This window comes from Frieseomelitta varia, unplaced genomic scaffold, assembly GCF_011392965.1.
Source record: "Frieseomelitta varia isolate USP_RPSP 00005682 unplaced genomic scaffold, Fvar_1.2 scaffold_190, whole genome shotgun sequence".
Lineage (NCBI taxonomy): Eukaryota > Metazoa > Arthropoda > Insecta > Hymenoptera > Apidae > Frieseomelitta > Frieseomelitta varia.
This window is the reverse complement of record NW_025109639.1, coordinates 54,478-81,719: the sequence shown is the minus strand read 5'-3', so window position 1 is coordinate 81,719 and position 27,242 is coordinate 54,478. Positions and strand designations below refer to the sequence as shown.

At 33.2% G+C, this 27,242-nt stretch overlaps 2 protein-coding genes across 2 annotated transcripts in view; one reads left to right on the top strand and one right to left on the bottom strand.

Annotated features, from left to right (window-relative positions):
- The window catches only part of LOC122539084 (dynein axonemal heavy chain 1-like), a 110,833-nt gene that overhangs the window by 32,747 nt on the left and 50,844 nt on the right, over positions 1 to 27,242 (bottom strand). Inside the window, 12 exon segments of the mRNA XM_043673695.1 lie at positions 280 to 442; positions 1,431 to 1,655; positions 2,440 to 2,655; positions 5,745 to 5,905; positions 6,482 to 6,644; positions 7,293 to 7,498; positions 8,472 to 8,590; positions 8,668 to 8,830; positions 10,086 to 10,299; positions 10,453 to 10,531; positions 12,400 to 12,639; positions 13,714 to 13,868. Coding sequence (XP_043529630.1) covers positions 280 to 442; positions 1,431 to 1,655; positions 2,440 to 2,655; positions 5,745 to 5,905; positions 6,482 to 6,644; positions 7,293 to 7,498; positions 8,472 to 8,590; positions 8,668 to 8,830; positions 10,086 to 10,299; positions 10,453 to 10,531; positions 12,400 to 12,639; positions 13,714 to 13,868 — 2,104 coding nt within the window.
- LOC122539088 (thyrotropin-releasing hormone receptor-like) overlaps positions 16,490 to 27,242 on the top strand; it is a 36,771-nt gene continuing 26,018 nt past the window's right edge. Inside the window, exon 1 of the mRNA XM_043673706.1 lies at positions 16,490 to 22,053. Coding sequence (XP_043529641.1) covers positions 21,181 to 22,053 — 873 coding nt within the window. The 5' untranslated portion in view covers positions 16,490 to 21,180. The remainder of the gene's footprint in view (positions 22,054 to 27,242) is intronic.

The window sequence follows — 27,242 nt, the reverse complement described above, 5'->3', positions numbered from 1 at the left end:
AATCTTCTTCAATATCATTGACATTGTCATCTATTATTTTATAATTTGCGTGTTTCTTCCGTCAGAAAATGAAGAGATGAAGAAAAAAGAATTCTAAAATCTTCGAAATCTCCAAAATATTATTTCTATTGAGCTTTACAATTTGTGCATTCATTCAGCAGAAACGAAAAGAGATAAAGAAAAAAAATCTGTCTTGTATTACAACTTACGAGTAAGGAGAATGAAAAGAGTGAAAAAAGACCTCGCCGAAAGTAATATCAAACACTTTTCCTACTTCACCTGATCCTCCCATTCCCAAGAGAAAAGCATTTCCTCGCGGTTGTCGTAGGATTCGATTTATCCTACAAATATGATCTATAGCGTCCTGAAAAAGTACCAACTTCATAGGGGTCGTTGTCGAAGCATTATAATCTTCCAAGAATTCCTCCAGTACGTATTCCATCTGCAAGAATATTGGTAATTTGTAATGAAAGACATTAATGTAAACGGTTAAGAAAATATAAATATATATAAAAAAATACAATAAAAAAATAAATAAATATAAATATAAATATAATACATTTATGTGAAATATATGAAAGACTAGTTTCTTCGCAGAAAGATGAAAATGAATTCTCAGAAATGATACTTTACATTAGAACGATGAAAGGAAATTTCAATAATTTTCTCACCTTGTAATTACTCAGAGAATACCAAATTGATACCAAATTATTTAGCAGGACGAAATAAGAAAGATGATAGATGAAAGAGTAAGAGTAAAATTTTGATCGAAATAACATAAATTAATAATATAAGCAACACAAGTAATATAATAAAGAAGTGACAACAGTTACAAATATATTTATTTAATTGTAATAAGTAATAATGACTGCTTATATAATAAGTACGTTTATAACAAATAAAATATTATAATATAAATATAAAATACAAATATATTTCTTATTAACATACTGCAATGAATATTTGACTATTTTAAACATATTTTTGTGATCGACGTGAAATATAAACTTGTATTAAATAATTTCCAATTACTATACAGTTGTATATTTTTAAATTTATTTTGACCAGTATAATCGGTGTATAATGAAATTTCAAAGTCTTTTACACGACACACGTATAATATACACAAATACATACGTGTTCGAATACTTTCACGAACACATGTGTACATGTTATGGATGTTAACGAAATTATTTTGATATCAGATTTGATATTAATAGATTAGCTTCACATCATATTTGACATTAATGGATTAGGTTCATAATATCAAGTTTGATAAATGAATTACTTTAATATTTGATTTTAATCAATGATCTTCGTGTTAGATTTGATATTAATGAATTGCAACGACATCGGATGATCTATATCTTAGATATTACTGCCCTAGTTATCCTTAAATTCTTACTTTTCGTAGGAATAAAAATACTTGCTTTCTTCTCATTGATTATTTGTTCGTACTCCTTGCTGATTCCAATAAAATCACCAAAAAATAACATCGTATCACCCACAATTTCGTTGGCATCGCACTCGAATTCTTTGCTCATCATATCCCGTAGGAGATTGTCGAACCACTTTCGGTCTTCATCATTCACCAAACGATCTCTGAATACTCGTACGTTCTCGTGATACCAGAGTAGCAGCAATTTCTTTTGATGCTGGAAAAGATTTAGCAAAGCAACAATCGAATGGAATGAAACTATCTAGAAACTCTGTCTAGTCTATCGGGCTTATTGTTGTCAATATACTGCCAATATTTATGCATTTATGAGAAATCTAAAAATTCAAGAATGCGTATACGTAAAAATATATGAAAATCCATGTTATTAATAAACATGTACCTGTCATCATATTGTAAATGAAATGAGCGAACCAAATTTTCTTTGTTCATGTTCATAAAAATATAAACTTGCATGAACATTCGCAATTTAAATATTATCGTCATGATCATTACAGCATTACTATTGTTATACTAATACTGTTATAATGAATTGTTATCAGCAGCACTTCTGTTAGAATTATTACAGTACAGTGATCAGTGTATTATTAATGTGATTACAATCGTACGTACGTGAATATAATAGCTTTGCTGTTAATGTTAATATTATTCTCAATGCTACTATTGTAATATCATAATCGATATCGACAACATCGATAGCAGTCTAAATTATTGATTAAAATTAATAATTGTAATTAAATATACCGTAATTTGTACTGTAATCACGATTTGATATTAAGAGAGAGAAGATTAATATTCAATTTTTTTAATTCTTCAAAGTAACGTTCAACATGTACGAATGAATAAAAAAAATTAAAATTGCAATAAATAATTTTTATAATTTTTGCCATCATATCGACGAAAGGTTAAAGAATATATTCGTGTAAAAGAATATGAAAGAACTAGGAAGAGAACAGGCCTCATGTCTGTCTCTCCTTACAAACCTCTATTTTTGTTGGATCCATCATGAGCATTCCTTGAAACACTTTACTGAGATCGCGAAGGTTGAAAGTATAATGAGACTTGTGAGGTGTCGGTAACAATTCTTGGCATATGATGGTGTAGAGATTCAACGTCGTATTGAGAAAAGTATCCAACATGTGTCCGAAGTGAGGCGTCGCGGACAGCCAGGCGTTTAGAATCGTCCCAAAGATGTGTCTCTAATATAAAAATGTCGACAATGATACTTTTTCATTTAATTTACACAAAATTTCGTTTTAATTTAAAATAAAGATAAAAAATATTTGTGAAATAACGAATCGCTTCTACCAATTTCCTATTTTTACTTGCAAAATAACCGGGCAGAGAGTAACTTTGCAAATAATTCTTTGTTCAGTGATATACAATATAATCACTTTCATCCGAATATTTATTTTACAAATAAAGGTTAATATCCAAATGTTACACTATTAAACTGTCTGTCGATAAATAATAATTTCCAGTTAGTAGCAGGTAATCTCGTTGGATGATTCAACATTCGAATATTATATACAAGATAATTGAAAAATAGTATTTCGGACAAAAGAGGTTCCACTATAAAGTGACGAATAAAAACGTAACTTATTAAAGTTCGATTTTAACAATATGAAGAGAAGGGATTTAATTAACTTGTCAAAAAGGACCTGAATGGCACAGATTTTAAAGGTGATTGAGTCTTTATTATCTTGCCTCGATCTTCCCCATTCTACGAACTTTTTCCCCATACCGTAGATATTTTCACTAATTAAGAAGAGTTTAAATCATGACATTTATGGCAATTAAAGCTTTGCGAAACTGTAAAAATCTATACTCGTTGTCAGAGACGTTTATTCATCTCGCGTTGTTCAACAAAAGTTGAAGTCCATTTTTGAACACGCCCGTCTGAGTGTACGTAACCCCTTAAGGGTGATGGCTGACGGGTAACTTCCACCAGCTGAGTCGCGTTCATTTTCCTCGACGTTTATCCGGTTTTATTCCATCGAATCGTCAATCCACGCCCACAAGGAATAATTGTAGCTCGTGAAAGAGACAAAGCATCGCCCGATGCCTGCCTCTATTTGTCCTTTCCGTTGTGCTCGCTGCAATTAGGCGTCGTAAATTGTTCTAGCGTTCCCCCCATAATTTATCTTGATCACCAGTTTGTTAATTATAGCCAGTGGCCATAATCGACCCCCACTGGAATCTGTTCCTCCCCTTTGGCACATTTGGTTTTAAACAGATCGAACGAGGTCAAGACGAGGGCGCGTTACCACCCACTCGGGGAGTCTATACACTTATTTGTGTCAAGCATGCAACATCGTGAAACAACACATACTATTCTCGTAGAAAATATCCCTGTAGTATAGGCATCTGTATCTATCTGTCTATACCATACTGAACATCATATTAAATAAAGTTTTTGTAGTGTAGGCATTTATATCTATCTATCTATACTATACTGAACATCATATTAAATAAATTTTTTGTAGTATAGGCATTTATATCTATCTATCTATACCATACTGAACATCATATTAAATAAATTTTTAACCGTATAGTACAAATGTAAAGTATTTAATACACAAAAACGTTCAGGAAAATATTTGCGTACATACATATATATTATGTGTATCATTTATAAAATATTTCGATTTCGAGTATTAACACTGTAATGAATTACAATTATCATAATTACAAAATTACAAGACACTTAATGCTAGACATTTAATGTATTTCGCACAAATTATAAAAATATTTAAACAGTTATCGTAATTTATTGTATCAATAAGCCATGATATTAATGATAACACTCATTAATATGTTTAAGATGGTGATTCATACTCTACGTTGAATTAGTATTAAATATTATATATATTTATTGTATACAGTAAATATAATATATTTAAGTATACAGTATATAAATATTATATATATTTATTGTATAAATATTATATATATTTAAGTATACAGTAAGTATAACTCCTGCATATATTCTCAGATTAATTCTAAATTAATATAATCATGGCAATGTAGTCGTGTCTCAATAAAGTGTTAATAAAATCTGGAAATATTTTATGTAATATAGTTTGTTCTATTTCCGTGACTCATTGTACATATAAGATATTTAAAATAGCTACATTTTTCAATATTTAAACATACGTACTTTATAAGTTAAAGAATATTACGACGTATGTATATATTATATAATGATGGTCGTTGATGAACATGAATGTTCCGTTAATTAGCAACGCGTTTGCAAAGAGAACATCATCGTCAAATGATGATGAAGGATTTAATACATTGAAAGCATTTATTTATCATTTTGAAGAGAATTTCATTGATCAAGCGCAAAATCAAACTCGATTTCTTTGTATTCGTTTAATATTTATTCATCATCATATCTTTATGCGGATTCGATTTTACGAAAATTTTAAGAAATTAAAATTTTTTTAATATCACGATGATTAACTCGTCATTGTTATCCCAATCTTCTGAATACAATAATTTCTTTATTTATAGATCTATTATTTTTTGAAGGAATCTACATCTCATTAAAAATAAATTTTAATTTTCATTAAAAGTAGGTGATTAATGATTATATTTAGAAGAACTAAAATTGACTAAACCGGGCTCAACTAATAATTAATTATCAATTTCTACATAAATGGCGATTTAGAATTAATTTCTTTTATAATCCTTATTAATGATATAACGATATTATTATAATTATGTTTATAAGCCAAAATCTAAAGACTGCTACGTTGGAAAACTATTAATTAGTTCTCATAGACTCACGTCGGTTTAAAATCTGGGTTTAAAACTAATACTATTTACTACGAATAATTTTGTATTTTTCCATCGGTATTTCGATAAAATACAATAGTGACGTAAATACGTTCAAAATAAAACATTCAAACCGTAGTATTATTCCCCTTTAAAATAAATTACGTTTACAAGAAGTACTAAAACTAACTAACTAAAATCGGCCAGACCAGAATCAATTTGTCTCAATTCGATAGGTAGTTATAGAAATCTTTGATTAAGAAATAACCCGATTAACCGATACTCCAAAATCAGATTTAACATCGACGATCTTACAATTATAAACCAGCCAGGACGGAAGGAATATAATCGGACGTCGAGACGTGAGATTTTTGACACGTTCGAATCAGACGATGATATATTATTCCCCGGTTGCTGGTTTTCTTTCTAAATTATTTTCAGCTTTCTACGTAATTGTCATTCACGTTTCAGTCCTTTAATTGGTTGGAAAGCGTCGTTTAGATATTACCTTAGCGTCGTCCTCCATTTCCGGGAATGCAATGAAATGGAAATGTCGCAACAGTCTGGCAGTTATTGGATTTCTACCACCACCAGGCGGTCCCATCGCACCGACGAAATTTACATCCACTATCCGCCTGAACGAACCGATCTCCTTCCGGTCGTACCATCCTGAAATGTATTTCACGTGTTTTTTCATTGTTAGGATGATTCACGTCAATCGTGGATATTAATTGACTTAACGTATTTAAAAAATAATTATTTGTGTAACGTATCGTCTTATTAGATGCGATGGTATTTCGAAACTCGAAATTTGAGTTGTTCACAGTCTAAAGTTAGCTTCAACAAGCGACTAAATTGTTTCATCATTTGGCAATAAAAATAAAATAAATTTTTATTTGGTCTTGCAATTCTATTTCTATAAATGATCTTTCAAACAGTTTCCTGTTCTATCATTTGCTCAGGAATCATTTGCTATTTCATTTCAATGAATGAACTCAAATAAAAGATTATTCACGGATCACGAGAAACGATAAAGTGGAGGAAACGATTCGTTATTTCGAACTGTCCACTTTTTTTTATCTTTACATCAAATAAAATTCTACCAATCTTCGATTCATGTGAGAATCGAATATAACAGTTCGCTTATTTCAATAGTACGAATATCGTTCCGGTAGTTTGTTAGTTACGAACGAGGATTTTTATGGATCGTAGGGGAAGCAGTAAATTAAATTTCGAACGAATCACCTTGGAAGTCCATAAATTGTCGTACCAGCTCGATAGGAGGTTGAGCGCCGTACGTATCCAGGGCTGGCATATTTAAATCGTCGATGAAAATAATCTGCTTGCGAAGTAGTGGAGGCCCGTACACGTCTTTGCGCCTTTTCACCAACTTTTCGTCGATCAAATCCTTTTTCACAATAACATTGAAATTTTTCCATTTTCTATAGCTCACATAGCAAATGTTGATCGAGTTTTTTCATTCTATCGTGGCTATAACTGCTTCAATTATCACGAGACTTTTTGATCAATGTAAATTTTATTTTCGTTGCACTTTTGATTTTTAATCTATTACTTATTTATCTTATTCTTGAAATCAAAGATATTTTCCTTGAATTGAACGTAAGTTGAGTTTTTTTTCTGAACAAATGTTTATGGAGTAATTTTTTTTCAAATGCTATAAAACATGAGGATGAAAATAAAACTTGTTACAGTAGAATCTCCAGTATCCGAACTAATAGGAAGACAAAAGTGTTAATGGAATTTTCGGATAATAGAATTTTTTTGATGTTAAATTGCGTGTATTTAAGCGGGGATTAAGAAAGTCTTTAGTTTATTTTAATATTTAAAAATTAATTAACTTTTGAAATGAACTATCTTTTTCAGCATAAATAGGTCTGCAGAGTTACATTTTCCTTGTGAACCAATTAAAATATTTCTTGCATTTCTTATTTTCTATTCATTTTACTAAAATAATTTGTTCATTCAACAAATCCTTTTACTTAAACTTTCTTTCCTGCATTGGAATTTCTATGTTATATATTTTAGCTTGTTGTACCTGAGTCTGATTTGCTGTAGTTCTGGCAGAGAAAGTGATGAAGTCGCAAATAAACTTCTTGGGCATGTTTCTCGAAAGTTTCGTACTTATGGTCAAAGTTTTCCCACTTCCAGTCGGCCCGACACAAAGGATATCGGAGTTGTTGATTAATAAATAGCCAATCAGAGTTTCACTCCTCACACTGTCCATTGTTGGTACTTCTATGTCTGTGATATAAATATATACAATATAATATTATCATTTATATTACATTATATACAGAATATATACAGATACATTTATATTACATATAAATACATTTATACTACAATATATAGATACATTTATATTACATTATATACAGAATAAAATTTCAAAATATAATATCTCCATTTTCACTAAAAAAAGATTGTAATTTACTAGATCAGAACCAGTTTGCCTTATTAATTATTTATTAATTACAGAAATTTTTGACCAGATTTTCTAATCTTCGATATCTTTTGTAAATTTGATTATGATTTGTAGTAAATAATTAGATGAAATTCTGTATGTTTGACAAAATTTGGACGAAGAAGAATTTTTAATCCCTGAATGGTAGTATCGTTGACCCATAGATGACCAAAATTTGTTACATTTTTAAAATCTGAGATACTTGCGTCTTAAAAGTTACGTCTCAAAAATTAAGTAACTTAATTCTAAATTATTACAGACCACCATGGTTCACTTGTGCTAATTCAGGTACTGTTAAATTGTAGTTAAATTTTTTTAATATTGGACCTGTGAAAAGACATGAAAGATTTTTACACTTCTTCGTTGTTATGTTTCCTGTTATAGATCTTAAACTGAAAAAATTGAAGTATTATAATAATTGTGCAAATTCAGAATACTCAACCTACGAAATATTCCGTAAATTTGACACATTTTTCTTGTAAAATAGAATATTTATACCTGAGTGTAAGTCATACACAATTGAATAGAAATCTAGTCTATTTACTGTTGTAAAAGAACTTGCAAATTTATTTATCTTTTCATTTCGTAGGTATTAATTTTTTTTCACCACTGTCAATCAATTCGACGCCAAGGAACAAATTAAGCTGTTCCAATAAAATGAAAGACGAGTAAGGATTAATAAATCAATAGTGACAATAAAAGTAACTGTACATTATTTGGAAATGTCTCATCTTTCAGATTATTCTTTACCTGCAAATTTCATTTCTGGCGTAATGTTGATTGGAGCAACGTCGTCCAACCACTTGTACCACTTTGGTGGAATTGGGTCTTGGCTGTCGATCAGATCGGTGAATCCACCGTCGTGCAATCTACGGCAGAGAACACGCAACTGAAACGAAAGAAAAAGGGCAGAAACGAAAAACAAACGCTTCGTTTGTTAGATTACCGGTAATCAAATACCAAACCATCTTCTGGAAATGGTAAAGAATGATGGTACTTTCTTTGCACTTCTCTCACCCATTCGTTGAATATCAGACGACTGTTATAATCACTGGTTGCTCCCAAACTCCAAACCGTCGCGAAAGCTGCCCAAGGTGAAAGCAAACTGGCTGAAATATAATGTAACGCTTGTTTGACGATCGTGATCTTCGTACCTATCCTTGACATAATAAACACGATTCCGAAGAAAGACCCAACGAGGAGTGAAATTTTCAACACAAAAATCGTTGTAAAACGCATACATACGTATTGTTTGCTTTGCACGAAGTATTTTGAAATTTCATTAACGTTATAGTGAGATACGATTGTAATATATTGATAAAATTTGAAATCTGAGAACATATCTTATAGAAGTTGCAAGACATTTACTGTTAATTACGTATATTTAAGAAATTACAAGATATTATTAGAAAGAAATTACAGATATGTATTGACTTTAATGTTTTGTTTATATTTTACATTTTATACTATAAATAATGTTAATATTTTATCAATTTGCTACAATTTACAATTTGTATGGTAATTTGAATGCTCATAATCTTTATATTCATCTAAAACATGAAATTAACAACGAAAATAAAACTCATAACATTTTAAGTTATCTATCTTTTTACGACAATCATTTTATGAAAGTCGTTTACCAATGAATGTAGGGAATAATAGCCAATAAAAGAACAAACGTTAATAATGCATTTGCGTTTTCCAATAAACGTTCTAGGTATATATGCACATGAGATACGCTTAAAATAGGTAGTTCATTATTTGTAATTCAAATAATCTCGCTGTAATGAAATCCCTGGAAAAGAAAGGAAAGTAGAAAAAATTGCTTATTAAACGTCAGAAGAATAAATTCTGATTTAACGATTTAATATGATAAACTAGCGTTTGGCCTGAAGTTTTATTTTTGTTGTTTGTATTATAATGGACATAATATCATAATGCTGATTAACTAAAAATAAAATTAGAACTTATTTCTACTACATTTCGTTTGAATCTTTTGTTGATAATTTTAATTTTCTTACAATAAAAATCGGAAATATTGACGAGCGAGTAATAGATACAACGTACATCATAGGCAGTAGTATAATCAACGATTGATACGTCACAGTAGTAAGCGGGCGTTTATATGCGTTCATAGATCTCCAGTATTGAAAATATCTGATATTAAATTTAAAAACCTATGGCTTTCATATAGATTCCTACTATTAAAGTTTTCTTAATAAAAAGATTTAAAATGAAATAAATAAAATAATACATGTGATATTCTAATCCCTCTTCTCTTTCTTTAATTATTATATATAATTAATTTATATTAAATTTCATTTATATTAAACATTTAGAAATAAATGATTTAAAGTTTCTTACGGATCAACTGCTGGAAAGTAGCACTCGGAGGAGGTTTTCCATCTCGACCAGCCATGGGACCAATTCGAAAGTCCATCAAGTTTATATAAGACTGTATCATCCCGGAATCGACGGTGTTTACGATTTCTCGCAAATGGCTACGTAGAATCTTCAACCCCGGAAATAAGAACTGCCTCGTTAATTCAGTAATTCCCTCGATGTGTTCAGCCATATTCTGTAAATATGTAGCTTATGTAATTATATATGTAGTCATGCAAGTAATCATGAAAGTATTCGAATATTTATAAGTATTCGAAAGTATTCAAAGAACTATAGATGTATATGTTGTATAAAATATAAAAATTTTGTTTGCTTGTAAGGTGCTCACTTTGGGCAATTGTCTCAACCAACAATTAACGAGGGAATCGAGGCCTAAATCTTCAGGTTCTAAATACACCATACCGCACCTAAAAAAAAAAAGAGGTAAAAGTCAAAAAAAGTTATTGAATTAAGACCATTTATAAGTTTCTAATAAAATGGAATGTTTGAGCGAGACTGAAAGTTTTATTAACTACAGATTAAAGTGGAAATTTCGAAATCCATAAAAAATTGATAAGTACTATTTTTCCTGCCTTAAAATTTTTGTATTAAATAAATTTTTCATTAGACGCATAATTTAAAAGTTATTTCGGGCGTGCAAATTACGTGAATCAGCCCGTATAATCAAGAAGAATTGAACATTGAAAACTGACAGTAATAAAATAAAAATAAATTATAAGTAAACTAAAAAGTAATATGAGTAAAATAGAATAAAATAAAAATATGTCACACATAAGTAAAATGAGAGTAAAATGCAGAAAAGGAAGGACTAAAATAATCTTCTCAAATAAAATAAAAAAAATATATGAACCAGTGGAAGAATTGAGTGTTAAAAATTGCAAGTGTTTCTAACTCAATAATTAAATAATAATACGAGTATTTCATATATTTTTGCTAATAAAATAATGGTATGTTAGGTATGTGTGTTAAATATCTTACAATATATTATATACGCTATACATGCATTGTCTGTCGACATTAAACTACAATATGCACACCTCTTTGTGACACGAGCATTTCCATTACGTCCATAATATGTCATTTATAGAACGTTTTAGAATTTAAAATTAGAATTTGTACGTATACACGTCGTGCATTGTGCTATGTCATTTTTTATTTTTGACACTTTCATGTCTTCTTCTATTCTCTTCTTCTCGTTCACGTCGAACGATGATTGATGTGTATTAAACGTTTATGTTCAGATCGATTTCAATTAATAGCATAATCACCATTTTTTCTTTTTTTGGCAAAAACTAATCAAGACCAGGTTAAAATTTCGTTTAATTAAAATAAATTAAGTAGCATTAATTCAAGTAAATTAAATATCGTTTAAGTTCGTAACTTAAGTATCGTTTAATTAAAATAAAAGTAGTTCAAATTATTCTTCAGTAAAATATGTACTTTAATCTAATTTCAATTTTTGCTCTTATTTCAGGCAACTTTACTAACTCCTATATAATTATATGACATCGTACACGGTCCATATCAATATATAATTATATGACATCGTATACGATCCATATCAATATGTAATTATATGACAATTTAATTAGAGTTAGTTCAGTTAATTCGTCTACACCAGAAAAGGATCTGATTAAAATTACCTTGTTATTCACTAAAATTCATGTTCCAATAACTCATAATGGAAATTAAACAATCACTCCAAATGAATGGACAAAAGTTTCTTTGCATCGAAGAATCAATTGTCCCAAATTTCTAAAGAACTCCATTTACATAGAACCAAAATTGAATAAAAAAAAAATAAATTAACTAAAACCTTTATTTCCTGCAGTATCCTATCATTATCAATGTTTAGAAACACTAACTGGAGCAGAGACAACCGATTACAGAATTGCGTAATTGAGTGAACTTATTATACCACATTTTTTCTTTATTTTCTTACGTAGAAGAACCCTCAGTCCGGTTGTATTACGATTTTTCACCCACCCTGTATATCTTATGTACATCTTAAATAGAATTTTGATCGTATAATAGTATATCCAAACTAAATTCGGGATGATTGGATAACGGCATCATAAAATAAATTATATACAATTAAATTACGTACAATTAAAATTATGTGCGAATTATATTGTAAATTATGTGCGAATTGTTATGCAAATTATAGGAAGAAATTACGCGAGATAATTGTTGATGGAAATTATGATGCACAGTAGTTATTCGATTCTATCAATAAAAATTTAACTATAATAAATATATTTAAATAATAATTAACCTCGAAACTGTGGCTGGCGAGGCCACCCTCAGGTTATCAACTTCGAACATCATTGTCATCGTAGGCAGGATCTTCATTATTTCACCAGACGTTAGACAAAGTTTCTTATTGTCGTCCAATACTGTATTCATGTTCTCGATCCATACCGCATCAACAGGTCCATCGAAAATGTACCAACGTTTGTTCAAATCGGCCGCGGCTATTCCAGCTCTGAGCAACGTCGAGAAAATTCCATCGGTCCTAAAAAAGGAAGAAATTCTTTACGTAATATTGTATAACTTTTTATTTTTTTTTTTATCGAGAATTTAATTGAGAGTTCAGCTCATGGAGAAGAATTCTGCACCGTGAAGAAATTTAATTTAATTTCTTTAATTTTTTTTATTTTTCAATCAGCTGTATCATGCTTGCTCGCTACACCCGTACCTTTACGCGTGTAGAAAGTCAAACATGATCATATTTGGTGACAGGTATATAGACACCGAGTAGATTTCGAATGGTACACGAGATACATGATACAACGTTGATTTTAGAAAAAACATTTTTCCTTCCTGTTCAATAGCTCAGTTTGAAATAGTTTGTTGACCGACCATGGGCGCAGTTGGTGTACTGAAAAATTGAAGGCTACCCAAAAGCAGACAGTTGAAAATCCAATAAAAATACCTGTAATATGTGTACCAAAGGGAACTTCGTAACGCAGTTTCCACGTATAAAAATGTTTTTTCCGTGATATTCTCGCGTGTTTATTTAAGGTTGAACAAGATCGTGTCAGATGCTTATTTCCATTGTTTGTTTGAAATAATTCCACGTATACGTGCTCTGGAATTCCGCGAAAAAAATGTAATATTTTTCATGGTATACTGTGGTAAAGTGAAACTCTTGCGATAAAGTAAATTTCTGTTTATATTAAATTTATAGGAAATTATACATATGTATGGGAAATTTAAAAATTTAATACGAAAAAATACATAAAATATTCATGATCGTAAAACACGTTATACGTTAGTGAAAATACTATGTAATTATTATTAACAAAAAACATATCCTTTAATAAAAACATAATTATTACTAGAATCGCAAATTCTTATGCATTTTTGATACTTTCTTTTATCACGTTTGAAATATCGACTCACTATATATTATATGATTAACTTCTAAGTCGGGGTATAAGGTTTCTAAAATCTCATCTTTCATTAACGTTCTACGTTAAATTTTGCTAAAAGTAATATTATTTTCATGTGCGTGTATCGCAATCTTAAAGAGAAGGTGTCAGAAATCATATTTGATCCGATGTTTGGGCATTGAAGTTTTACTTACCATTCGCGTGTGTTCAAGTCATATTCACCATACAGCTGGCCCAGGGTGATTGATTTTGGATTGAGCACATAGGTGAACACTGGCGCGAACGGTTTACCGCTTGGCTGTAACTGTCCCTTTAGTTTCGTGCATGCTTCCTTTAGAACCTGATAACACTGCCCGAAAAAAAAGTGTATTTGGATGGCGTGTTTCTCTGATGCGACGCAATGAAAGAAATAACTATAACCGCAACAGTTGTAATCATAACAATAATTAACAATAAAACAACATGTGCAAATTTCAGATCTCTGTAACGTAATGAATAATGAGATTTTTCTGAGAATTAAAGATTAAAGTGTTGAAAGCTATCGCAATTTCATAAAATGAAATCTAATAAAAGTATCTCCGTGAAATACAGATAACATCGTATTTACGGATACGTTGGCAGGACGAAAATAAATGAATCAGCTTTCGCTGAAAAATCTGAAAAATATCCCTAGAGACAAAATACATTACCATATACGTATCTGTTCAAATTAAATAAAAAACTAAATAAAATATTAAACAATATCGTTTGCGCAACAAAGAGTCTATATAGAATGTTAGTGCATTAAGAAAAACGTACTATAAAATGTTGTATACAACTGAAAAATTTCATTTAAATTTATTCAGAACAAAAACAAAAATGAACAAACGGAACGAAAAGATACATACAAGTGCTTGACGTACTCGAAAAGTAAAACGTGTTTCACGTTCTTATGTTATCGAAATTATATTACGTACGAAATAAATAAATGGGTCACTTCAGATACTGTGTAAGGATTCTCGTACGTGGGCCTTCGATTGAAGAGATTGTACCGTTTCGCAAGTCGTGCCAGCCGACCATCCAGTTTAATTAATTACGAAACAAGTTAGACCGTAATAGAAAGAACGAAAAAAAAAAAAAAAAAAAAAAAAAAAAAAAAAACAAAAAAAAAAAAAAAAAAAAAAAAAAAAAACACGCAACAGCCAAATACAAGAAAATTGCGCAAAAACTGTCTGCTGAAAACAAATTGCAGGAGATTCTGCAGAAATGAAAGAAAATATCTCTAATTACGTAACGATAGTTCCCCCCCTCGTAATCGCTGGCAAAGAAAAAACAAAATACTTAACCCGCTTACTCAGATGAAAAAATACACGACTATGAAAAACAGGCTTTATTAAACTACGCACCGCGACGATAATGAACTGTACAATACACGGTACATACTCCATTTATCTATTTGAATCAAATTTTAGTCAATACTCGATTAAATAAACTCTTACTGGTTAAAGCTATTTATTTGATTTATTTGCGCGTGAAGCCTTGTGTGAACGAAAAATCACTAGTGCAGGGGAGAGGTCCGCGACTGAAAACTTACGATTATGATTTATTATAATTTATTATTCAATTTGCAACAAGCTATTTGTCTTCCAATAAGTTGACACGTAGTAAGCGGAGTTTTATTGCAATAGCGCGAACGATCACTCGAAAACAGTGCTGTCGTTGAAAACTTTCCAATAACAACACAACAGTTTGATTGTTTCGCTGAGCGTTGATTCGTTTCACTAGAAGCTACGTTATACACGCGTACACACTACTTTCCCAGATGTCGCCTCGCATTCAACGGGACACGATGCAGATAAACGGGTTTCGTCGTTGCGATATAATTGGCAATACTATTGGGAATATGACAAGTGTTTTCAACACTGCTAACTATCAGTGGTTGTTTGAAAGTTTTCAATACAATAAAGAATAGATTAGATGTTTTCTATTTTCCTATTTCGTGCGGAAACTGTAACATCTAAAATGCGTTACGTTAGTAATATTTAGATAACAGTAACTTCGTATTAATTTAAAGATTTTTATACGATCAATGTAACTAGTAAATTATAACACTGATCAAGTTTAATGCAAGTCAGATCTGTTTTAAAAGCTAAAGTGATAATCTTATTAATTTATCTGAATTCACTTAAATTATTGATTTACATGCGTTTGAGCAGAAGCTTAGACTAATCAGATACTAAGGAGAAGTTTACATGCTTGGAATAATAATCAAATTAATTATTTATTATCCTAATAATTCTTTATATATCGCGATGAGTAAATACATCATAAGCAAGTGATACAAAATAAGCAGAAAAGACATAAGAAATACACTAATCGCATCAAGATAACGAGAAAGAAAAAAAGAACTGAGTGTCTTGCCTAATTCTTTTGCCTGATCGATCTGAGTTATGTCGCATCGAGTACCCAGCGTTTACACAGCATATTATACATTACAAAACAGGACGAAAATCAACACTTCCTCGAACGGCACACTATACATAAGAAAATATTAGGCAAGGCGATGTTACAAATTCTCATGACTGGAATTCTTGGAGCAATAGGAAGCCACGTCTGACTGACAATGAGTGGAAGAGTGCGACAAAGGTTTGCTTTCGTGCACAAAATGTTAACCATCGATCGAGTGCTTTTGCATTTATTGAAAAAAAAAAAACAACAGAAAGAAGAAAAAAGAATTCCTGTGAATGACTAATTTACCAACGATACGAAACGTCATTCAGGCAACTGATAAAAAACCATGAAATGGAACCATGTATCGCGCGGCAAGGACGCGTGAATCGCGTGAATGAGAAATATTGGGTATATCGCGTGTGGTTCGATGGTTTGTAGACGCCGGGCGTTGATGAACGACGGGACGCGACGCCGAGGGAGCTTGCAAAGCGCATGCGAAGGAACCCGATGAGCGGCAAACTCGCTCGGATCCGTGGATCGCGTTTCCAGTTTACCCGACGTCGTTTCTCGTCGCACGACACACCGACTTCACTCCCGTTCAAGCCGTTCGGTGCTTCGAAAAATTGTCGCGCCAGATCATTCTCGTGCAACTCACGGTCATTTTGTTCAAAGAAATATCTAACAGTGTGATATCAAAAAAAAAAAGATCTCGAATATCATCGTGCACAATTCTTAAACCTCGTCGAACATCCGATGTTTAATTCAAACTCTGGTGATAGATTTAAATGATAATATTCGGTATAAAACGAACAAGCTACTAAATAATTGAATAAAAACTTGTGAACTTATTGAAGTTACTAACAATTAGAATAATTGCAAACGATAAGTTACTAAAAGACAGTAAAACACGAGAATAGCAAGAGATAAGAGTATAGTAAGGGACAATGTGGTAGGCGAAGTTAAATAATCGCGATCAAGATCAAGAAACGAGATTGATGGTGGCCTGCGAGAAATCCAGTTGGCTCGTTGAACCTCGATCCGTCCGTCTTCCGTAATCTCGACCCTATCTCGCTTGGGTGAAAATTTATAGAACGACTGCACGTTACACACTGTCAAGGTCAGCTGTGGAGCCCGATTTCCCAAAATTCAACGGAAACATCGCGGACAAAATGAAAGGATCGCGAATCAGACACGATTCAGGTCTCGATGGCTCGAACGACGCGTTGGATCCTCGATGTATACAGAAATAAAGCGAAATCTCTTTCTGAACGCGCTGGTTATTGCGTACTCAGTTACTGAAACGTCGTTAACGGGGGTTCGTGTGGACGGAAATAGCTACGAGGAAGATCCGTGACTATGCTCGATATTAAAAATGCGCGCCCGTTACAACGTGACAGCGCGTGAAACGTTCAATAAAAGGATCGACCGACTTCTCGCGCAGTAGCGAGGAGAATCTCGATTTTCAAAGTCGCTTCTGCGAAAGAAGAAAAAAAAAGAGAGAGAGAGAGAGAAAGAGATATTCCGTATGTAAAATACCGTATTGTGAATCGGAGAAAAATAATACCTCGCGTGTCGGAAATTGCGCGAAGCTACGATAAAAGTTCTCCGATTGTGTAATCAGCCGGTTCTGGCGAATGTGAAAGCTGATTCGCTGAAACTGCGACGATTCTCGAAAGAAGAAAAATCTATAATAGATACCGGAGAGCCGGATTGTGTAAAAGAATCTTCGCCGGAAGGAAAACAGTGACATTCGAAGCGCGCCCGTGATAAATCTCGGAATTTGGGCAAGTTCTATCTGGACGATTGAAAAAGTTGCGAAAGAGACGTTGAATGAAATTACGAAAAAAAAAAAAAAAAAAAAAAACAGGGGAAAAAATGTTCGTATAGACTTCGCGTTAATCGACGAAGACGTTGGACGGAGAAATCGAACAAACAGTTGTCGTTGTTGTTGATTCTTTGAGATACGAAGATAGTTTCCAGGCAAACTTATCCGATCGATACTTCGATCGTCTTCCACCATATAACCATATAGAACGATCGAGGGGAAGCCTTATTTCGGGCCTGCGTCAAGGTCGCGGCGAAGAGGAAGTCTATCTGCATTCCACTTCGAACTATTTGCGTATCGAACTAAGCCGCGATTCCGTTTATCTTTCCCCGACGACGGCAAACGCACACTGGACCGATATAATGCGATTACCTCTCACTGTCACCGGTGGAAACCGAATCCAATGATTGACTCAGGATTCAAATGACGATTCGCTAGAATTTCGAGCAATTCAGGTATTCTTCTGATCGTCTTAACTCGTTCGTCTTCTTTAACATACGAGATACTTGAAGCGTTGTTATTTGAAGTTTATCAATTCGTGGACGATTAAAGTCCGATGAAGTTAAAAAAAAAAAACAATTGAAATTACTTTCGAAGGCATCTGACGTCTTCAAATTCGATCGTTCGTGTGCTTTCCAACGGATTGATTGGATATTTGAAGTACAGAGTTCATCGATTCGGAGACCGATCGAATTATACAATTAAAGCCGGTATCTTTAGAATTCCACGTGACAGAGATATTTCAATCATCACGTTGGTCGTTCGTGCACGAATTATTTGAAGTGCTTAGAGTTGACTGATCGATAGACAGATCGAAACAATTGAATCTAAACAATTGAAACAAGTAACGAATAGCTCGGACTCGTTAGAATTACAAGCGATAGAAATATTCTGAACCGAGTTTTCCGATCGTTTGTCATTTCTAACGTGCAAACTACTCGAAAGCGATTGAATTGGACAAATGAAATTGAAAAACAGAATTGGAACAAGCATCTAATTGAAAATCGTTAAAGTTCCACTTTCCAAGTGGGAAATTACTCAAATTTGGAATTTATCGATCGACAGACAGATCGAAGTAATTAAATTCAAAATAAAAGAAAAAAAAATAGAAAAAATAAAAAAAGAGAAGAAGAAGAAGAAGAAGAAGGAGGAGGAGGAAAAGAACGATTATCCAAATGACAAGTGAGGCTCGTTAAAATTCCAACGGATGAATTATTTGGACTGCTCGAAGTTCACCGACTCGTAAACAGATCGAAACAATCCGAGTAGGAGGAACGATACAGATGTGGTTCTATCTCGTGGCAATTATCTATCACGTTGAATCATTTCGTGGATCGTTTGAGACAGTCCGTGCGATATACGGGGAGCGATATATCTCGGAGCATCTTCGAACAGGCTATTTTCGCTATTTCCGAATATTCGTTGCCCGCCGAGAGAGACTTTGGAGAATTTGAAACGCCGCAGACCTCGAGGAACACTTTAAAGCCAGTTGATCTACCTTCTATTCTAGTCCAGAATATTTCGTGACCATTGTCGAACACAGACACGCACACATACACACATTCCCGGAATATAAAGACAACATTTCTCTCGTCAATTGTTCTCACATTTTTCTAAGCGGGGAATCCTGCTCTTAACGTGCGACCGTGCGTCGAGGATCGTTTAACTAAATTACCCAATTCATGAAACATTGGAAGGTAAATCCGAGGAACACGAGGGACAGTGACGACATTCAGGAACAGAGGACGTAAATGAAATATCAGCGAGTAAATTGTTTCTTATTAAATTCTATAAACTTGAAGAGATTGTGGATTGGTCATCTAATTCATTATTACGTGAAACTATATAATCTTCAGGCTACAAATTTTTCCCAATTATCGATCCCGGACTTATTTATCACGCGAAGCTGTAATATTACTTATTACGTGAAAACGTACAAGAACACTTACGAAATAAGAAATAATTTACGAAACCAAGTTATTAATTGTTACGTGAAGTGTTTTCAAGCTGTACATTTTTTTATCGCTGTTATCGCAGTGAATCGTGATAATACATTCGTATGAAAACGAGAAAGAATACTTATAAAGTAACAAACAATTTATGAAATCGAGTTAATTATTAGCATCTTCAGACTATAAGTTGTTTGTTGTTCAACTTCATCCAATTATCGCACAGAAGATCAATGATAAAACGTGCTTACGGAGTAAATAGCTTGTAAAATTAAATTGTTCGTTATTATGTAAAGCATACCATTTTCTGTCGTTGAATTTCACAGATTGATTTTGAAATTCACAACTCATTGTTGCAGAAGATAATAATGATACTTGCATATAAAGAGGAGCAAGTAATATATAAATAATTTATGAAACTTAATTACTTATTAAGTGAATTATCTTTAGGCTATAAATTTTATAGGCTATTATTGCACGAAATTATGATGATTACTAGCGTAAAAAATGTGCGAGAATAGTTATAAGGTAACAAATAATTTGCGAAATTAAATTAATATCATTAATAAGTGAACCACAATCTATCTTCAGGCTATAAATATTTCATCATTTATCTTCTTATTATTATTCGTGACTACTTATTATTCTATAACAAATAACTTATGAAGCTAAGTTATTTATTACAAAGTGAAGAATCTCCAGCCTACGAAACTACAAATTCAACACCAACTAAGCTACTTACTATCAAACGAAAACTATAAATTTTCCACTCTAAATTCACTTTGGAGCATTATCCACGCGAAATTACTTGGATTAACAGAAAAGAGAACAGCACGAGAATATTTGGAAAATAACAAACAACCTACGAAAATAATTTTACACAGGTCACAAGTTAAAGAAGCATATCGAATTCCTCCAAAACATGAGCGTGCAACGTGAGATCATCAGAGTTGATGGGCAAATACTGTGTTAATTAGACATCGTTCATTCACGATCGAAGATCTTAAATGAAAGACGAATAGACGGAGAGTAAGACCAACCTCACATTATATCAAATTACATCTCATTTATTGCGAATCAGTCAGATCTCGCGTAGTTGAGGGGCGAATTTAATAAGCAACTTGAACAGATTTGGAGACACCTATTGCGGAAACGCAATTTCGTAAATCGCCGTTATTCTCCGAATAGGAATTTTGACTTTGACAATTGATTTGGAAGTCATCCGATATTCAATATCAGAGAATTAACTGCGTTGCACGATCTCTGTACTCTTAATACCACCTAATTCTACGAGCAAATTTCCCTCTTGAACAGTCTTCCGACTGAGAACGTCGAGTGGGAATCACTGATCGATTATTAATTATCGGCTATTTATAAAGAGAAACTTTCAGAAGCGGCGGTGATTTATCGAAAAATAAAAGAAAGAGACCAAGAAAGAGGAAGAAGAAAAGGAAACCATGTTCTCCATCACGTCGACGTACAGCACACACGCGAGATGCATGGAGGAATCCTCCTCGATGGACGCGTCTCCGCGTGGCAGACGCTCGGTCTCGCCGACCGTGTGGTCGAATCTGACGCATTACGCTTACAGAAACAGAAGCTTCGACTTGGATTTCGAGGAGAAGCCAGTGGAGGCTTGCCACTCGTTGTACTTTCTGCTGGATTTCTTCCACCAGTATTACATTCCGTCGATCATCCTGCTGGGGCTGGTGGGCAACCTGCTGTCCTGCGTGGTGTTCCTAAACACGCACCTCAGGATACGAAGCTCCAGTTACTACCTGGCCGCGTTGGCCACTGCCGACTTTGGCTTCTTGATCACTCTGCTGCTTGTTTGGCTGAACAACACCATCGGTTGGAAGGTGTTCAACAAAGACGGCTGGTGCGAGACGTTGGTCTACGTGAGCGCTGTTTGCAGCTCTTTGAGCGTCTGGTTGATCGTCGCGTTCACGGTGGAGAGGTTCATCGCGGTTCAGTATCCCCTGCACAGACCTCACATATGCACCATAGCCAGGGCGAAGACCATCGTGCTGGTCCTGGTGATTCTCGCTTTGGCGAGTCACTCGTACTCCTTTGTCACGGCCGGTGTGGTAACGAGCCGAGACGGTGAGGAGTACTGCGACTTGAAGGTGGAATACTTGGAGACAATGAAGATCATCAGCATAATCGACAGCATCGCCAGTCTGATCGCGCCGCTGGTGCTCATCATCGTGATGAACACCATGATCATGAGGAACCTGCTGCGATTCAGCAGACGATTTAAGCAGACCTCGACGACGTCCACCGACTGTCCGAGCAGGGACCGATCGGACATCAATTTGAATCAAATTCCGGTGAGTGAGATTTACTTAACTGTCTTGTTTGGTTTATGGTACACATCGTTATCGAAATTAGACTAACTCATCGTGGTAGGTTAAAAATCGCGAGAGTATATTTCTTTTACCTCGATCAGCGTTGTTATATTGTTTTTGTGCGTTCTCAACGATCGCGATAGAGTATCGTAATATAGAGTACCGTAGAATTGTGATTGAGAACGGTGTTAGATGTCAGATCGAACGGGTTTTTTCAAAAATGCGTGAATGTACAATGATTGAATCATTCGGTTATATTTAAAAATAATATTTAACTATCGAAATTTACGTTTAGGGAATGAAGTACACAAAGCGGTGCGAAGTATGTAAACATGTGAATGGAGTGCAAGTGGAGTAAGTGAAAAAGGAGTGAGTCGTGAGAGAAATCTGAGGCAGCGAGAACGTGTCGTGAAAGTAAAAATGATTGATGTCGTCATTGCTCCACCCATTCCTAAATCTTTTTCCTAATTTGTCATTCTACGTGTATTATTTATTTCTTTCGCTGAAATTTATTTCTTTCGCTGAAGTTTCGTTGTGGAACTGGAAATATTGTGATGTGACGGTATATGTAACTTAGCCATTTTGTCTCGAAAGCATTTCAAGAATAAGTTGCGCGCTTGTTTTCGCAAGCATCGAAACTGAAATCTTCTGAGCATCCCATATCCTGATGATGAAGTCCTGAAATGAGATGTTTGACTGTTTGAGTAACTGTTTGAATGGTTAATTAGTAAATTAGGTTTCCAGTTGTGTACGCATAAGTTGTAGGAGGAACTGGTCGACTCTATTAAGACAGCTCCTTCGATTTCTGCAGAGCTGAAAACTAATCATCGAAATAAATCTAGAATTCACTGAATACATAAAAAATAAATCATCAGTTATATATACAAATATGCTGTGGTCCCGTTCGTACGAAGTGAAATAAATTAATCTGAATGTAACTTTTTTGGCTGATTTCTATTTAATACACATCTATGCGAGTGACTCAAGTTCTTTTCGATCAATTTCAATGTAGATCTATTGACATTTTGTAAGTAAAGTATCGAGTGATTTGAATTCTTTTCGACTAGTTTGTACTTGACGTGGAATTTGTACAATGTATTTCCTTGGGAGAAAATAACCATTTTTTTTAAGTATAATAAATGTAATGAAGTTCACGGTCTGTCTATATTGATCGTTTAGTCAAATGAAAAAGTTTATCGATTAGCTTTATCTGAACTAGTTTATCTGAACAGGTATACTTACGTGTACCGTTTTCTACTGCAATGTGAATTAATTAATTAACTTGAACTGACTTTTATTAATAACACAATTACAAATTAAAAATATTGTTATCACTGTGCATATGCTACATCAAAGTCAGAGATTCTCAACTGTTCGATCCATTTTTTCTCACGAAGGTTCGATAAAAATTTTATCAAGCATCACGATAAAAGCACACTTTGTAAAATAAATTTACTTTCGTTGTATCGCTATTTACAAGTAGGGGTAGCCAAGATAATGGATTATTATATACATAGTAAAATAATATTATAATATCATAAATTAATATTTAATAAAATTTGATCTCTTTCTTTTTGTATTTTAATTTCTGCCATATTTCAATTTCTATTTTTTAGTTTCTTTTTACTCTTTTCTAGTTTAGTATTACAATTTCTGTCAACGTGTTTCGGAATTTCAATTACAATTGGTAACGAAAGCTTACATAGACATGTCAAATTATTTAAATATTTTAAGAAACCGACAGTCTTATGTTTGTTTTTTACTAGAAAAAAGAGATTACATAATTTAATATGCAATTAACAGACACAAATTAAAAGGCATTATTACCACGTGGCGTGAAATCACGTACATAGAATTTACATTTGTATCACGTTGGAAACTTGTTTTTACTCTGTTTGATTTTGAAGGTTGGAACGTTTCTGACTGACTTGACGTTACAATAACCTCACACAGAACAATACATTCGTTTCTTGTTACTAATGAAGCAATTATGGAACAACGAAGTACCCGTAGTTATAATTCTTCAGGAGAAAGATGTAGTAAGATCTTGCAATATATCGAACGTCGCGAACCGTTCATTTCAGAATGAAAGATCAATTTGCCACGAGAGAATACTTATAATTAAACAAATTTAAAGAATTACAAGAACATTCTAGTAAATATTATTATTATGTACATTGTATTTTAAGACGACTGAAAAGGAATTTGAACTTTTGCACAGAGTGATCGAAAATAATATAAGAAACAAATGAAAAATACGAAGCATCATAGAACGATATCTTTTTCAAGCCTAATTTCAAGATCTTGTGTCAAATAAAACTGAACGTTTTTTTTTTTTTTTTATCAGTAATTCCTCGTGGTATTAAAATTATTAACAGATCAATTCAGTTCCAGAAAATGTTCAAAATTTCTCTTTTTCTATATTACTAAACGTCTGAATGTTCAACCGTAGTCCGTAACTTCAACTGGAAAAATTTCATTTTCCAATAATTCTCCCTCTCAAGCGGAAAGTTTGTATTTCAAACAACTTACGACGAATCGAGAGAGCAAATACCGACGGAGATTCGACAGTTAAATGGACGTCACTATTTTCAATGCACGCGGCTTGCCCAGGCCTCAGCCTCGTAACCGGATTGTACTTTTGTTTTTCTTGCGTGTAAAACAAACATCGGTGGTAAAATGCACGCGTGGAAGCCGTGTTCTTCCGCTTTGTCGGCTTCTGCTTTGAAAGAAACTCAAATGAAACGTCTGAGTTATTTTTTCTAATCCGGTTCAACGATATCCGATCAATGTGGTTCACTAATCTGAACGTTTTACCGGCGGATTAAGTGTTCTGACAGAAGACAGTTATTTGGAAATAGAAAATTCTAATCGAACCGGAGGATTGTGTACACAGAGGGCGGTAATATAATACGAGATAACCAGATTAAGGGACAAATTTATCCGGATGTTTGAACTAGATCTTTTTTCGTCCCTCGAAATGTGTTTTCGATCACTCAGAATCTAAAGATGTATTTTATTTACACCGGAAATTGTGATGTCAGTGGGTAATTTTACAGCCCCCGGCCATTGAACTGCGGCCATTTAGAATTTTTAATCCTCTCTATGTTTTTAGAGAAATTGAAAGGTTCGTATGGCAATAATCGAATGATCATACTTGCGTATGTGCGTATAAATAAATATCTAATATATTATATGATATAAGACTAAATTCTAAATTCTAAAGTACTCTAAATTTTAAACTCTAAACTCTAAATTCTAAAATACTCTAAATTTTAAACTCTAAACTCTAAATTCGAAATTCTAAAGTACTCTAAACTCTAAATTCTAAATTCTAAAATACTCTAAATTTTAAACTCTAAACTCTAAATTCTAAAATACTCTAAATTTTAAACTCTAAACTCTAAATTCGAAAGTCTAAAATGCTCTAAATTTCAAATTTCAAACTCTAAGTTCTAAGTATTCCAAAGTCTAAGTTGTCAGTAATGACTGAAAGAAATTGTAATATTACCGAGGAGAGCTCGGCGTGCAGCTTTGCAACATCTTGTTTTGTCCCGAATTCCCGTATCTCTAGCTAAACACTTCAACATCGTGTAAACAAAATAACGCGGGGGCGTAACTATCGAGGCGGTGAACCGCGTGCGAGTAATTTACATTTCACACGGCGAGGCGTGAACATGTGTACGTATGTGTACAATCGACACGTCGGCCATCATATCAGAAATTCTGAAAATAGTCGATCTGCTTTCGCGGTTCCTGAAAGCGTTAGCGAAAGAATAACGTTGATTCAATTCGAAAGTCATGTATACAAAATATCTGATTTGAATTTTTCGGTTCATAGTCATGTTTACAGACGCGTGGTCTGTTAGGATGTTGCAACTATAAAATCAAAATGACATTGTCAATTTCGCTTGTACAATTCGTCATTGTAAATTAACGTCGAATGTGTGCGTAGGATGCGCGTAGGAATTTAGAAATTGTTCGTCGATTTATTAACTATTGAGAAGCGTACTCGCGTTCGCAAGTATCAGGCCACATTCTGATTTTATATAAAACGCGGTAACACGTTTATTAAATTATCAATTATAAGGGAAACGATTGAGGATCGAGCTGCTATCTATCGCAATGTTATAAGTACTTCTTGAAATTTTAATTTCTTGAAATTTTATATATATTCTAGATGGATGTATTAAATAGAAAGCATTAAAGGAATCTCTTAAACAGAAGGAAAACATTTGGTCACGTTTTATAATTATCCTTCACGTTCACGTAGCATTCTTTCAATTTACGTTTCTCTATTAAAATTGAAAAGTCAAATTGCTGCGAAATTGACTTGAATTAGAACAATATGGCAACTGGTGTATTCTTTTGGAAAAAATCAGTTATCTTACTGAATAAATTCATTGGTTTTTAGAAAATTATTAACAAACGTTAAACATATATATGTTATTTGAAATATTATTTATAAATTTCCTATAGTTTCCATGGATTGGTATTGGCTGAACTGAGATTCAGCAATCTCGATTCAATTTCATCTACATCGAAGTTAATCTTTTTTAATAACCGTATAACGTAAGAATTCTACAAACTGGTGAGTTCTTGCAAAATAAAAAATTATAGCAAGAAGTACAATAGAAAAATTTTTGAACAAATATTTTTGTCACTGTGAAGATTGACAGCTTTCTGCATAATTTGGTCCAATTACAATTAGACGTTTATTTTCATTTGTTTTCGTCTCCTATACAAAGAAGTGAAAATAACTTTGGAAAACTTTGAAACGTCCGCTTCTTTAAAAAAGATTCACACGATGTACCACCGCTCGAGGCGATAAATTTTTTACGCAGTGAAATTTTTTTTTTCTCTCTCTCTAACCGTTATGAATGTACAACACGGCCACGTGGCAACTTTATATATACAATTGCGGCACACAGTCGAAAGATGATTCAAGGTTTTCGTTATTGAACTGGACAGCGCCAGCGCGGCCAATTTACGAGCCCGCAACCAATAACAATTAGAAATTTCGCGTGAACGATATCTAGGAACAAAATCTAATAAAAGTGATTCGAAACGATCGTGTACCACGTATCTGAATTTTACATGGAGGAGAGCAGCGTGAATTTGGTGTCAATGTCAATTGTCACTGCGACACTGTAATGGAAACGGAGACATAG